The sequence below is a fragment of the Carlito syrichta genome, unplaced genomic scaffold (genome assembly GCF_000164805.1).
Source record: "Carlito syrichta isolate Samal-C Ts95f unplaced genomic scaffold, Tarsius_syrichta-2.0.1 Scaffold303175, whole genome shotgun sequence".
NCBI lineage: Eukaryota > Metazoa > Chordata > Mammalia > Primates > Tarsiidae > Carlito > Carlito syrichta.
Genome location: NW_007247271.1, coordinates 304,350 through 320,200, shown reverse-complemented (window position 1 = coordinate 320,200; position 15,851 = coordinate 304,350). Strand labels below are relative to the sequence as shown.

Here is a 15,851-nt window from a genome sequence, read left to right as displayed (position 1 = left end):
TTCATTTTATACTTAAAGGCCAGTTTTGTTGGCTATAAAATCCTTGACTCTTATTTCATTGAATATCTTATCTTAAATATGTTATTCCATTTTATTCTGATATTATTTTTGTTAAAACTCTTAAAGATGATTTAATTTTATTTCCCTTATAAGTCACGTGGTATTTTTGCCTAGGTGGCCAAAATATTATTTTCTTTTTCTTGAAAGTTTATAGTGTGTGTCTTGGTAGTGATCATTTTTGAGTCAATATTCTTAGGTATACAAAGTGTTCTTCCAATATATAATTTTCAAAATGAATTTTTCTTTTCATGAGCATTTTATTGGATATAGTTTTTATTACTTGTTCTGTTTCTTTTACTTTCTTCTTCAAATACTTCTATTAGTTATATGTTGAATTTTATTGTGACAAAATATATATTATGTAAAATTTACCATTTTTAACCCCCTTTTTTTTAAGAGATAGGGTTTTGCTCTGTTACCCAGATTGGAATACAGTGGGGCAATTATAGCTCACTGTAGCCTTGAATTCCTAGGCCCCCTGACTTCTATGGACCCCGACCTGCCTCTCTCCCACTTATTTTTTACTCAGGACTCAGAGACATTTTCTCAGTTGTTCTTCCAGGGCCTTTTTCCTTTCTTGTTATGGGATTCATAAAGTCAAAAAAGTCACGGGAGTCCAAGAAAGGAGGGTTCCCTTTACACTTCTCAAGTGAAATAGGATGCTGTCTATGCAGGAGGACAACTAAAAACTTCTCAGCTGTTGCTTAACGAGTTTGTTGCAGTTGCTGTACTGCTCAGTGCTGACCTATGCTTTCTTTAGCAGATCAGATATGGGAGTACACCAGTCCGGCATGAGCCTCTCCAACTCTAAGGTGATGATGACCAAGGCCAGTGTGGAACCTTTGAATTGCAGCAGCTGGTGGCCCGCCATACAGTGCTGCAGCTGCCTGGTCAGGGATGTGACGTGGAGGGAAGGATTCCTCTGAGGCAGCAGCTCTACCACAGGAGGCCAGCTCAGCACCACTAGGGCATGGGATATGTTCAAGATGTCAAGCAGCACCCCTGTGTAGAGGTTCCAGTGCAGTCTGTCCAGAATAGCCAGTTCCATCCTCTGCAGCTCATTCCAGGTATAGCCAGGGCCATAGTATTTTATGAAGTCTTTTACATGCGGAATTATCTCCTTTTCTTCGTTAACTTTTACAGCAAGCCTCAAGGAAGTAATTAGGACGCATTGGAGTTATTTCTTTTATTTTACCGAAACCAGGAGGTGGCTGAAGATGGTGAGGGCCAGGGTAAAAGTGGTCTGGGAGAAGTGGAAGACATTCTTAAGCCTCAGAAGCCACAACACGACTCCCTGGAAGGCCTCGCAGATCTCAGCCTGGAGTTGGCTGCCCTGCCACAAGCATGCCTCATGGTGATCCTCCTGGCTTAGCCTCCTGAGTAGCTAGGACTATAGGCACATGCCACCATTCCTGGATTTTTATCTTATTTTATTTTTGTAGAGACAAGGTCTTGCTCTTGCACAACTCCTGGTCTCAAGTGATCCTCTTACCTCAGCCTTCCAAGTCATTCTAGCCATTTTTAAGAGTACAGTTCCGTGGCATCAAGCACATTCATGTTGTTTTGCCAATATCACCACCATTTGTCCACAGAATTTTGTCATCTTCCCAAACTGAAATTCATCATAAAACACTTATTTCCCAGTCTTCCCTACCCCCAGACCCTGGCAACCACCATTCTACTTTCTGTCTTGATTAATTTGACTACTGTGAGTATTCCAAATAAGTGGGATCATACATTTGTCCTTTGGTGACTGGCTTATTTTACTTAGCATAATGTTTTAAAGATTCATCCATGTTGTAACGTATGTCTTTACTTTTAATTTTTAGAATATCTTCATTTAAATTTTTCTTATGGCATTATTAGTTGTTATTTATTCTTTCTTGTGTTCCTCCTGGTTTTGATGTAATTTCTAAATACCCTGTTCCCTCCCACCCCTGGCCACACACCAATTCTTGAGTATCATTACTCAATATCTGAGTTTTTCTAATTCTGATTTATGTTGTTCCTTCACATCTTATAACATTTCCTCAACGTCTTATTTTATGATTTTTTTTTTGAGTCGGGATCTCACTCTGTGCCTGGGATGGAGTGCAGTGGCATGATCATGGCTCACTGCAACCTCGAACTCCTGGGCTCAAGCAATTCTCCTGCCTCAGCCTCCTGGTTAGCTGGGACTACAAGTGCATGTCACCATGCCCAGCTAATTTTTTTATTTTTTTGTAGAGACTAAGTCTCACTATGTTACCCAGGCTGATCTCAACCTCCTGGGCTCAGGCAATCCTCCTGTCTTGGCCTCCCAAAGTGTTGGGATTACAGGTGTCAGCCACCACGTGTGACCTCAATGTCTCTTAGATTGTTTTGAAGTAATAGATTACAGTTTTTTGAGTGTGTCTTTCTGTTGCTTTTGAAGTAGTGGTGTTATTCTGCTCCTTATTCTTTTTTTTCTTATAATAACTTTTATAAAATGTGACCTTGATACTTTTGTTTGAATTTTTATGTGTGAAATTGGAAGGACGCATGACTCAGATGGCTTTTCTAATGACACAACACTCCCTTTCTCTTGATTTCATAGATGTTCAAAAATATAGTGAGTTGCTTTCTGAAATTTCCTGCCTCTGTTCCTCTCCTTCACTATTATTTGGAACTTCTCTTTTGTTTCTATTAATCTTAACCTGCTCAATTCTGATTCATCTCCCAGCAGTTTCTCTTCTGTGTAGTGTTCTGCCTTGGATGAGAGACTTAGCTGGTCAATTTTGAGAAATCACAGCAGCTAGATGGCCCCAGGCCCTTTAAAGATCTACCACTGCTCACTGACTCACCTGTTATTTGAGTAAGTAAAAGCCCTGAAATCTTCAGCTTCTCTTCTCAAATGGGCCATTACATTTACCAATGAATACTTGCTACCAACTTTTGGGTTCTTCCACTCTCAAGTCTTTTAGATCAGCAGTCCCCAACCTTTTTGGCATCGGGGAGCGGTTTTGTGGAAGACAATTTTTCCATGGACAGTGGAGGGGATGTGCAGTCAAACCTCACTGCTAATGTTAATCTGTATTTGCAGCCACTCCCCAGCACTAGCATCACTGCCTCAGCTCCACCTCAGATCATCAGACATTGGATTCTCATAAGGAGCATGCAACCTAAATCCCTCACATGTGCAGTTCACAACAGGGTTCGTGCATCTATGAGAATCTAATGCTACCTCTGTCCTCACAGGAAGTGGAGCTCTGCTGGCCCACTACTCACCCACTGCTAGCCCACTGCTCACCTCCTGCTGTGTGGTCTGGCTCCGGGGGTTGGAGATCCCTGTGTTAGATGACCAATTCTTCCTGCTGCTTTCTCTTGCACAGATGCAGATAACATGTAGGTCTTGTAACTATCACTAGTTTGTTTCCAGTGGTTTGTATTTTGGAACTTGTGGGACAGCCTACAAGCTAGCTTTGTTGTAAATGTTTATAGGTTTTTGGCTTTGCTATCTAGTTGCTCTGTTTTTATGTGGGGATTTGAGAAGATCCAAAAACTATGCAGCCTCTGTCATTTCCCAAAAGTTTCTTCCATAGCTTTTTATACATATGTATAATATATTAAAATTTTATATATATACAGTTAGTTGGCTAGCATGTGTATATACTAGGTATCCATCCATCCATCCATCCATCCTGCCATATGTAGATTTTGTTCTTTTAAAAAAGTAATAGCAGTATATTTTATACATTGCTGATTTGGAATTATTGGTAGTTATGTAAATTTAACCTTTTAATGATAGGAATAATAATAGTACTAAATATTTATTAATGCCCACTCTGGATCACCCAAACTCAGATCTGTCTGCTGCCAAATCATGTTCTCACCCACCATATTATATTGCCTTTAGTCCCAATTATCCCATCTTGGCCCTGACAGCTGGTAGCTGGCCTAGCAATGATAAGTTAGGCTGCTGGTTCTCTGCTGAACACAGTTTCATTAAATATCAACATCAGATGCGAATTCCCCAAGGTTGCAATGGTACAAAATAGAAACAAGATTGCTCTGTGTCCATGAAAATGACTAAACTTCCCCCTCTCAGCTATTGTGAGTGACTCTGCTTCTATAACAAGTGACAACTCTATCCCCATTTCATTCCTCCTTCCTCCTAGATAAAAGCTAAGATGTCCATTCGTAAGACGTTCCCATTTCCTAAGAGTATCCAGTCCAGAACAGAGCCCTTTTTTATGTAAGCCTTCCTTCAAGTCACTTAGCACAAGCCTGTTTAACTCCCTCTCTTCCAGCATTCTCTAGGCTTTCCATGGTGTAGCAAATTAACATACTTAATTTCACTTCACTACAGATATATTCCTGGCTATCTTGGGGTACTGGGCTTAATTACAGGGTCTTTTCAAAGATTTTATTTGTGACACAGTTTGAAAACTGTCAATTGCTGTGCAAATGGTTGTTACTACTAATTTTGTGTGGTGTATGCTGGAAACACATATTCCCTTTCCAATGGTTGGGTCTTAATTAGTATACCAAGCTCCTTTCTTTCTTGCTGGTAAAAGAGGTGTTGAATTAACAGATGCTAGGCACCTGAGATCTTGCTGTATTCCAATTCAAGGCAAAGGTACACTTCAACTCTCTACTTGAAGTGGAAGGCGATGATTTGGGTACCCAAGTGAGATCACACACTGTCCATTTTCCTTACTTTGCAGATAAGAAAGCTAAGTGCCAGAGAGGAGAAACTTGTCCAAAGTCACAGAATCGAAGTCAGAAAATGTTATGAAGAATCTTGACCAAGAACATATAATAGAAGAAAAGTACAGATACCTATAGAACTGGACAAATCAAGTTGCACCTGAAGCAAGACATACTCCTAAATTGTTATATGGGAAAAATCCTCTTTATTTATTTGCTTATTGTTATTATACATTTTTCTTAGGCCATTTTAGGTTAGGTGTTCTGTCTCTGGCAACCTGAAGCATTGTAACAAATACAATGGGTGACTCTGTCATGCACCCCTAGTTGAGGACCTCTAATCTAGCCTCCCTTCTGGAACACATGTTGCCCACTCTGAACTCTCTTCTTTTCTCTGTTTCTCTAGGGCCTAGCCAAAGACTTCTCACATTCTCTTGTCATCTTCCCATCCTATTTCACCTGGCTTCCAACATGAAGCCTGGAGCCTAAACACAATTTGCTTCACACTCCATCAGGGCAGAGGAACCTGCACCAACCTTCCTTTCATGAAGGTGGCCCAGGTCTGAGGAGGGTGGGAGGAAAAAAGAATGAGTTGTTTTCTTCACATACCGGTAATATCATTCCTTCCTCCCCCGGGGGGCCCCATGGCCGTCACAAGCAGCACATCCACGATGTCCAGCCTATTTGTGTCTTTCTTGTCAAACCAGTAACCGTGGTCAATCCATTGCCTCAGGAGTTCAATGGGGGGCTGAGCTCCATACACTTCTTTGGCTGGCATGTTGAGGTCATCTGGGGAAAGAAGCCATTGTAAGTCCATGGCAGCCTCTGCTGTCACAGGAAGTAACAGATGACAAGTATCTTGTGGGAGAGTCTGTGATCAGTTGTCCCATTCCCCACTCCGGGCAGGACTTAGTCAGTGGACACCCTGAAACTAGATGGAAAGGGGTTTTCCTGGATTCTGGGATCTTCTGCCTCACTGAGATTTCTGCCCATTGTGACTATAAAAATGATTGAATTGGTATCAACAAACAAGCATACAATTTTTCCTTATTTCCTGCAACCAAAATATATTGATTGTCTACTGTGTGCTAGACATTTTGTTAATTGCTGGGGATATGATGGTGAGGAAGACAATTCATCTCCCAGTCAATAGGGTATTTAATTTAACCAGCAGATAATAGTTGAATTCTAATGGAAGCAAGGTTTTAAGCTGGGGTTTTTAATGAGCAAAACCAAAATGACAAGATTAAATTATGACATCCTTGAGGGCTGAGATTGCAAATTCCCCAGTAGCATATTACTCAGTCCTGGTACATAGGAGGAACTCAATACAATGAAAGCTCTTTTAGTTTTCTTTGGCAAACATTGTGTAAATGCCTACTATGTGTAGGGGAACATTTTAGAGGCTTTACTTACAATTTCTCATCTTACCCAAGAATGATTCTATAAGGAAAACAGTATTAACTCTATGTTAAGGTGAGGAACTGAGGGTCAGGGAGGTGAAGTCACAATATACCTAGGGTTAAAAAGCAAGATTTGCACCGCAAGCAAGCATAGCATGCAGCTTACCCATTGAAAGGGTCTCCTGGAATATAGTGGTGTGATTACAGCCCACTGCAGCCTTGGACACCTGGGATTAGAGGTGTCCAAGGCTCCTGGCCTAAAAGCGGTCTTTGCAGGTAGTTTGGATCCTTAGCCTGGAGGAACCTACTGAAGATTATTGCCCATACAGGTCTTCGGCTCCAGGCCTCAAGCTGTCCTCCCATCACAGCCTCCCAAAAGTGCTGGAATTTACAGGCATGAGCCACACAACCTATCCTCATTCAGCTTTAATTTGTTTGGCTATAAAGCTAACACTGTTTTTAAACATACCTTAAAAATAGGGAGAGAGGGCTAGATGGGGAAGAGGAGAAAGGAAAGGAAAAATTAATAGGATTCCTGCCTCTAAGGAGCTGATGTTAATTGGCAAGTACATAAATACATGCAATGTTTACTCTTAATACATGAGTATTAAAAATAGCTCATGAGATAACCTAGATGTGTGGGACATTACTATTACTAAATGAGAAATCTATGCATCAGCAGTAAGATGGTGTAAAATACAATGTGTTTGGCACCAAGAAACCTAGGTTTGGGCCGTGACCTCCTGAATTTTCTAAATGTTTGATACTGAACAGGAAATTTATCCTCTGGAGCCTCAATTAACTGACTGGTAAAATGATAATGATGGTTAATAATATCATAGAGTTATTAGGTCAAAATGAAATAAATGAGGGCGTACTTTATAACCAGGTAAAGTACCAGGAAAATTCATTGTGCTTATTTCACAAATATTTTTTTAGCAATATTAGGTTCTTCTATTTACCAACAACATACGTATCTGATACAAAATGAAATAAAGGACTTATCACAAAGTGTATCGCTTTTGGAGATGCCAGGGGTCAAACACAACAGTCCTCTTCTGGAATTACTCACCATAAGAAAGGAAGGAAGAAAGGGAGGGAAAGAGGGAAGGAGGTAGGGAAGGGAAAAGAAGGTGGGGGGAAGAAATACTATTCTATTAACCAGGAATATTTTGTTTCCCAGAGAAAGTAAAAGGACTGTACGGTGGCGCTACAGAGGGAAGTGTTGGTTTGCTGCAGCTTGAAACACGACCTGGTTGTGTTTCTTCCCAGGCCTTACCCATGATGCCTTACCCACAAACACCACTGCTTTCTTTCCTATGGGAGGCCCAAAAAGGCCCTTCCGTCGGCGATCCAGCTTGGACATGATGATGTCCTGGGTCTGATTAGCTGAGGTTCTAGCAGAGAAATTGATGCAGTTGGGCAGGTAGGTATTTTTGGGAAGGTGGAGAAGGAAGTTGTTGGTGATGGCAGATTTGCCAGTGCCTGTGGGACCCACGAACAGCATTGGGATCTCATGGTCCAAGTAGGTTTTCAAGAAGAAAGACTGCCGGGCTGTCTCCATTGTGGGGATGATGAGTTCTGAGACCTGTACCACAAAGACATGGGAAAATCTTGGTTCTGGGCCCAGGAGGCTGGGTCTTGTCCTTTAAGGGACCTGAGTTTAAATTCTGTCTCCATTCCTTACTATGTTTATGACTGTAGGTGAGTACTTAACCTCTCCAGGGACCTCAATTTCTTCATCTGTGAAATGAGGATAATAATGGCACCTAATTTACAGAGCTAGTTTGAGGATCGAGTGAGATCATGCATGTAAAGGTGGGCACTAGTATCCATGTGTTACAGATGAGGAAACTGAGATCCAGAGCCTTTCTGCCACCTGCCCAAGCAACACAGCAGGTAAGTGAAAATGCAGGGATTTGAAATTTCAGTTTTTCTGATTCTGGAGTCTACAGTCTTCTATTGCTGTCCACTGAGACCATTGCTCTGAACCAACCTGTCTGCCTTCTCCCAGGCAAGGTCCACCCCTCACATGCCATCCATACATCCTGGTTCAGAAGGTTTGCGTGTGATCCTGAACCCCCATTCCCTGTGCTCGTTTCTGATCTGCTTTCTCCAACATTCAGATCCTTGGTTCTAAGACCCATTACCACCTAATCCCTTGATTTTTCCAGCATGAGGACTTCATGTACTTTTCTTGATATTTAGGTCCCAATTGGACTCTGTGGACGTGGGATTCGTCTCCTGGAATGCCTATTACTTAGAATATAACACCTTACCTTAATTTGGTTTCTCTGAGTCTGAACTCATCATCATCAGCCATTTGGTCACATTTTTTTCTTCTTCATGGGGTCAGAGGAAGAAGCAGGAAGATTGAAGATTATAGCATATGCTGAGGTCTCCTAGTATGTCTAGGCTGAAAGGAACTAGTGAGTGAACTTGGGACCAGTGTGCTGTACAGAGCCAGGAAATGCCATTCACACTGTGGTTCATGTCAATGGTGTACCCTATAGCAAAACTAAACCATAATGCAAATGATGCCACCTGGGTCTGTGCAACATGGCAGCCCTGAGTATACTGGTAGACAAGGCTCAACTTATTTCTGTAAGTAATCTGATCAATGAGAAAGAAACTGATGGGACAAAGTGAACTGAAGTAAAGAAGAGAAGTGATCAGTGTTTAGCTATGGATGTTCTGCCTATATGAATGCAGAATCAAGTTTAAGGTATTTCTTTTACTACCATGGCTGGGAATTTAAAGCAAGTTGGGTCTCAAAGATTTTTCTTTTCAGGAACTAGAATAATTGTTTGACAAGGGAAAAATTCCCAGAAGAACTGAAAATATTTTCTGCACTGCACTCTTATCTGCATTAATTCAGCAAGATTTCAAATCCCTGGAGTTCAAGTGACTAAGCTGTTTAAGAATAATTAAAGGTGAGGACCTCAGTGCTGGGGGATTCTTCGTAACACTCAGTCCCAAGGTGGGTCCTGAAGTCGGCACTCATTCACCTTGTTTGACACATCCTTTTTTTTTTTTTAACTTGGCATGTAACTTTAATAAAAGTAAAAAGTTCAAGCAGAAAATATTACATTTTATCTATGCACTAGGACAGTAATCCACACCTTATTTCCAAAAGTAAATTAAGCCACGAGTGTTCTTGTGTCTAGAGTTGGCATTAGGGAATTGCTAAGATACAGAAAAAGGTGCTAAGACATAAACCCTTTCCATGATTTCAGATATTGTTTGACATATCCTTTCATGTGCGGCCATAGCCCTGGTCTGACTTGGTAATCAATATCTTCACTTTCTCCACCATCTACCATTCCACCCAGCGCCTGAACAACTCACTCCAGAAAGATAAATTATTAGATTCTACTAACAGAACATAAAAGTGCTCATCTGAAAAAAAATGAGGATCCACATTTCAATCCATAAGGATTGAAATGAGCAGGAGTTGGAGGTGAATTAATCATTTGCTAAGCAGAAAACATATTAATCAGAACCTGCTTTTCTGAGAATTCTCTGAGGATTTGAAGGATTTTTTTGCTGAGCTAACAAAGTCGGACTGATGACCAGCTGTTATTACTGGTAATGATAATAATAAGAATAGTATCAAACACTGACCTAGCTCCTAGTATATGCCATGTGTTCATGTATACCACCTCCAATCTTTGCAACTGACCTTTAAATTTTTTCCCCTAATTTTTTGGTTGAGTAAACTGAGGCAGAGAGCGTGAAGGCTGAAAAAGGAAGCTGGAGCTCTCTGATTCTAAAGTTCATGGTTTTGAAGTTTCTATTCAGCTCACATTTGAGTCTTTTTCTAAAGGAAGCTCTTAAAAATGCTCACAAACAGCTGTTAATTCCTTTGCCCGAAGAATATCTGGGTAACTCTGGAAACCAAAGTTCTGTGGTCAATGCTTCTCTTTTTACCTTCACACCAGCTGGGATATTTTCCTCCACTTTGGTGATACACTCTGTCCATGCTTCCCAACGTCCACTACCTTGTTTGATGAAAGAAAAATCATAGATGTTTCCTGGACCCAAAAAACAAAACAGGCCATTATCACAACAAGGGTTTATATTTCATATTTGAGATAGTTAATTACCTCAGCTATAGGCATCTGAAAATTAGTACCAGCATAGTTGTGGTGAACCGTACACATTGCTGGTAACTGTTTAAACTGAAACAAAACTTTTTAAAGATTAGTGACTTTATTATTTGTATAAGGATGATAGGTGCTAATTTTGCAAATTATTCGTTTTAATAATGGAAAAGCAAGTATTAAAAGAGAACAAAAAAAGAAGGCAATAAATTACTCCAAATCCCATATGCAGAAATAACTTTTTATTTTTTTGATAGTAGTCTCACTCTGTCTCCTGGTCTGGAGCGCAGTGACACGCTCACGGCCACTGCAGCCTTGACCTGATGGGTTCAGGCAATCCCTCCGCCTCAGCCTTCCAAGTAGCTGAAACCATAGCTGTGCACCACCATGCCCGGTTAATTTTTTGATTTATTGTCGAGACAAGGCCTTGCCAAATTCCCAGGCTGGTCTCAAACTCCTGGGTTCAGGCAATCCTCTCACCTCAGCTTCCTAAGTGTGGGGATTACAGCTGTGACCCACCGTGCCAGGCCCAGAAATAACTTTGGTGGTAATCCTTCTAGCCCTCTTTCTAGGCTACAAGGACAGATAGATGAGAAAGGATTTTATAAGAATGGGATCATCTGACATATACTATTTTAAAATAAAGATGTCAAGTTTAATTTTATTTAAATCTAGCAAAAGGAAAGGAGAATGAAGTAAAACTAAAGGACCTGCAGACCTTCAGATATATCTTTATTCATTACAAGAAATACTGGTTCCTAAGAGGCACTTCTTAATGAAAAAAAATTTTAGGTCATTAAGGGGTTAAAGACATTATGCTTTTAAAAAATCTTTTTTGAGTCGGCTCGGTGGCTCAGCCTGCAATCCCGCGCCTTGGGAGGCTGAGGTGAGTGGATTGCCTGAGCCCGCGGGTTCGAGACTCGCCCGGGCAACTTGGCGAGACCTCATTTCTACAAAAAATCAAAAATTAGCTGGGTGTGGTAGTGCGCGCCTGTAGTTCCAGCTACTTGGAAGGCTGAGACGGAAGGATTGCTAGAGCCCAGCAGGTCGAGGCTGCGGTGGCCAGGAGCGGCCACTGCACTCCAGTCTGGGCGACAGAGTGAGACTCCAACTCAAAAAAAAAAATCTTTTTTGGAGGAACCAGTTCTCCAAAAAGACACTTGTCAATATGCAGTATCAAAACAAGTACGTATTGGTTTCTCTTTCTCCCAATCAGCCCCAAAGAGACCACACCAAAGGAGAGTACATTTTAAGTCAATAAGCTGCAGGATGTACACCTAAAAGACTTCATAGAAACCTTACCAAAAAGTGGTGCCTGGGCAGGGAAAGAAACTTCAAAGATCAGCACACTGCCAGCCCACAAACTTTAGGCTCTCACAGCCAGATGGGGAGGCCAGGGTGTCCCAAACCCAAAGAAGCACAGTTTTAAAATAATATAAAATTTTTAAAGTTTTGTACATAATCTATTCAAGATTTCTCCAGCACTGGCTGATACAAAGCAAAATGACACGGTACTTTTAGAGATAGCAGCTTCAGACCCCAAAAAAGGTAATGAGGTGAGTTTCATATGGCTAAATCAGTGGCAAAATCATAATTTTCTTTCAAAGATGCAGGAGAGCAATTAAGCGGTCACCTCAACATAAGGGGCACATGATCTGTTCTGTGAGCGATCGGAAAGGGGGTAGACATAGGTCAAAAATTTGGTCTCAGAAGTCTCATCATCTTAATTTGGTCACTTCTAATGAAAAAAAAAATAAAGTCCAAAGATACCTTAAAGCCGAAAACCTGAACAGCACATTTTTGTTATTTTGGTTAACTCCTCCTGGAATCACCTTTCTGGTTTGGCTGGTACTTTGTACAGAGCAATGAGGTTTACCATAGCGGAATTTTTCCCTGGGCTCTGTTTCTCAGTAAGGCAGACCCACACTTTTCCCCCTTCTCCATGGAGAGAGTAACATGTATTAAGCAAAAAAGTCACTTTCCAAAACGGAGGATTAGACTGTTGCTTCAGAGCTGTGGAATTATTTGAAATGTTTTTACCAGTGGTTGCTACAAAACAACAAAAAAGGTAATTACAAAACGTGTACATTACAACCTGCTTTTAAAGACATTTTAAAGATATTGTGCTCACATTCCCTTAAATGTTGTTCCCAAAGGTGCTCAGCCTCTAGCCCAGTTGGAATCTCTGGGAAGAGTCAGAGACAGTTTGGCGAAAAACACACAGGGGGGTAGAGAGGACAGCAAAAGGAGAAAGCAGCTTTCCAGTCAAAGATCAGCCCTCAGGTTAAAGGTCAACTTTAGGTGGTGTTAAAGGTTGACCTCAGGTGGAGTGGGGGTCAGAGGGAGGAGCAGCGGCAGGGTGGGCCTAGGGTGCTCTACATCTTATTCAGGTCAAGCAGAGTCTGGTCCAGCATCCTTTGTGTACAGAGGTGCTCCTCTTTGGTGCATCTCAGTTTATCTTCCAAGTCATCAGTTGTCTTTTCCAGCTTGGCTACTGATCTCTCATCTAACTCAGCATGGGTCTCTACCTCCTTGAGTTTATCAGTAAGAATCTTGATCTCTTCCCCATATGTGTCTTCTTTTTGAGAGTACTTTTCTTCAGCAGCACTCAGACACTTCAGGTTCTGGTTGGTTCATCAGTCTGATCTGCTCATGCATCTCTTGGCCCCAGGATTCTGCCAGCTCGACTTGCTCCTTTGTGGGTTCCAAGTCTCCTTTGATAATCACCAACTTACGAGCCACTTTTTCATATTTCCTTTCTGCCTCTTCTGCAATGTGCTTAGCTTCCTTGAGTTCAATTTCCTGGAGTTCCATCTTTTCTTCATCTTTTAAGGCTCAGTTTTCAATAACCTTCATACCCCTCTTACTCTCATCAGCAGCTTTTTCTGATTCTTCCAGCTTTTGCAGGGCAGTGGACGCACTCCTGAGCACGGTCCAGCTCCTCTTCAACTAGCTGGAGCCTCCAGTTCAAGGAGGCCACCTCAGCCTCAGCCTTTCTCCCTCCACTTGCCACAGCAAGCGCTCAGCTCTCTCCTCTGCATCACTGGCCTGCTGCTGCAGAACCTGGATCTTGTGCTTCATTGCCTCAATGATGGTGATTCCAGCCATGGTGCCCCTTAAAAAATCATTTAATCTAATTTTGTTGTATTTTAACTTGTTATTGTGAAAAATTGAAAAATACATGAAAGTAAGGAGAACAGTACAATAAACTACCATGTACCCATTATTCAGCTTCAATAATTATCAACATTTTGCAATTCTTGTCTCACCCATTTCCCCATCACCAACCACCACATTAATTTTTCTCTCTTCTGTCTTCCCTCCCTTCTCTCTCTCTCTGTCTCTCCCTGTCTATTATTCCGTCCTCCTCCCTCCTCTTCCCTCCTCTCCCCTCTCCTCTCCTCCCTTCCTTCCCATCCCTTCTTTCTCTGGAGCATTTTAAAAGCAAATCCTGATATCATTTCACTTGTAAATACACATGTGATTCAATTTTAGACCAATTTCATTGATTCCTTCATAACCTATGAAGTGATTAACTCCCATATTTTTTCCCACTTCCTGTTCTCTGGCTCCCTTTGTCATTGTTGATGTTATAACTTTCACTTTGTCAGGGTTCATATTCATTCATATTTTGTTCGGCAAAAATAATTCCCCCATTTCTTAGTCTTATATCTATATTTAAATAGATCTGATGCTCAGATTTATAAATAGACTCAATGCTCAAACACAGAAGTCTTAAGAGTTCTTTACTTTGATTTATTTCTTAGTTGGCTGATTTCATTTTTTTTAAGAAGGGAATTATAGGTGCTCAATTCCCTCAGCTCATATATGTTTGAGAATGCCTGCCTGCTGCTGTTTTATCAGCGATTTGGCTCAGAGTAATATTCTTATGTCACATTTTCTTTCCTTCCAAAGTTTGCAGACATTGCTCTATTCTGTTTTCTTGTATTTTAAGATGCTGCACAGAAGCTGAGGCTTATCAGATATTTCCCCTTTATTGCCTCCCCCCCAATTGTCTAATAGAACCTCTTCTATCCTGGAAGTACAATAATCTAATTATGTTATATCTTTTAAATAATTATGTATCAATTTTTCTTGGAACATACAATATTCTTAGAACTTATAGAAACAATTCTTCATTTTAGGAACATTTCTGCTTTTATATCTTTTTATATATTACCTGTACTATTTATGGGTTTCTTACTTAAGAGATTAGCATTGTTTGATCCCTATATCAATCATATTATTTCTAATTGCTTCAGAGTTTTTGTCTTTTTCTTCTATAGTATGTGTTATCTTAAACCTTTCTTCTCAGCCATCTTTTAGATAACTAGCCTTGTATTCTTTATTTCTTGGTGGTTCTAATTCACTTATTAGATCATTAATGACGTTATTTGGTTCTGTTTCTTTAGTTCTTCAATCCCTATTTTTCTCTAATTCTGGGAGTTTATCACCTCATCTACAAATTTTCTACAACTTTATGGAAATATAATGTACATATCATATAATTCAACTATTTAAAATACACAATTCAATTACACTTTTAGTGTACTAATAATATATATGTAAATATGCTAATATTCAAGTTATGAAGCCATTACCATAATCATTACAACAAAAGAAGTCCCCATCTCTTTTTTTTTTTTTTTGAGTCGGAGTCTTACTCTGTTGCCCAGGCTGGAGTGCAGTGGCACGCTCACAGCTACAGCAGCCTCAACCTGCTGGGCTCAGGTGATCCTTCTGCCTCAGCCTTCCAAGTAGCTGGAACTACAGGCACATGCCACCACGCCCGGCTAATTTTTTGATTTATTGAAGAGATAAGGTCTTACAAAGTTGCTCGAGTTAGTCTCAAACCCGTGGGCTCAAGCAATCTTCTCACCTTGGCCTCCCAAAGTGCTGGGATTGTAGGCATGAGCCCAAGTCCCCTATCTCTTAAACATAACTGCCAAATCACTTCCCCATCCCCTGACAACCACGAATCTACTTTCTGTCTCTATAGACTTCCCAGTATGCACATTTCATATGAATGGAATCATACAATATATGTTCTGTGACGGGCTTCTTTCACTTATAATGTTTCTAAGGCTCATCTATGTTTTAGGATATATCACATACTTCAGTATTATTTCATTGTATAGATATACTATATTTTATTTAACCATTCATCAATTGATGGGCATTTTAGTTGTGTTTAAGCTTTGAGAAACTGCCAAGGGCTCTTTTCCAAAGCTACTGCACTATTTTACATTCCCATTACATGGGACAATATATGAGGGTCCCAATTTTCCTGCATCCTCACCAATACATTTTGTTTTCCATCTTATTTATTTATTTACTTTTTATTTTTGTAGAACTGAGATCTCAGTATGTTGCCTAGGTTGGTTTCAAACTCCTGACCTCAAGCAATCTGCCCACCTTGGCTTCCCAAAGTGCTAGGAGTACAGGCATGAGCCAATGTGCCTAATCTCATCTTTTTTTTTTTGTTTTGTTTTTTCCTTTGTTTTTGTTTTTTGTTGAGTTGGAGTCTCACTCTGTCGCCCAGACTGGAGTGCAGTGGCCGCTTTCGGCCACCGCAGCCTCGACCTGCTGGGCTCCGGCGATCCTTCCGCCTCAGCCA

At 40.7% G+C, this 15,851-nt stretch overlaps 2 protein-coding genes and 1 pseudogene across 2 annotated transcripts in view; all 3 read right to left on the bottom strand.

The window, feature by feature from the left end:
* The window catches only part of DNAH3 (dynein axonemal heavy chain 3), a 201,401-nt gene that overhangs the window by 47,701 nt on the left and 137,849 nt on the right, over positions 1–15,851 (bottom strand). The window contains exons 42-44 of the mRNA XM_021712292.1: positions 10,062–10,165; positions 7,425–7,719; positions 5,338–5,517 (exon numbers count right to left, since the gene is read on the bottom strand). Coding sequence (XP_021567967.1) covers positions 5,338–5,517; positions 7,425–7,719; positions 10,062–10,165 — 579 coding nt within the window. The remainder of the gene's footprint in view (positions 1–5,337; positions 5,518–7,424; positions 7,720–10,061; positions 10,166–15,851) is intronic.
* Positions 650–3,029, bottom strand: CCNI2 (cyclin I family member 2). Its single transcript, XM_021712291.1, is given in 2 exon segments — positions 650–1,433; positions 3,019–3,029. Coding segments are annotated over 2 exon segments (795 nt in total).
* On the bottom strand, positions 12,610–13,342 carry LOC103260316 (annotated as a pseudogene).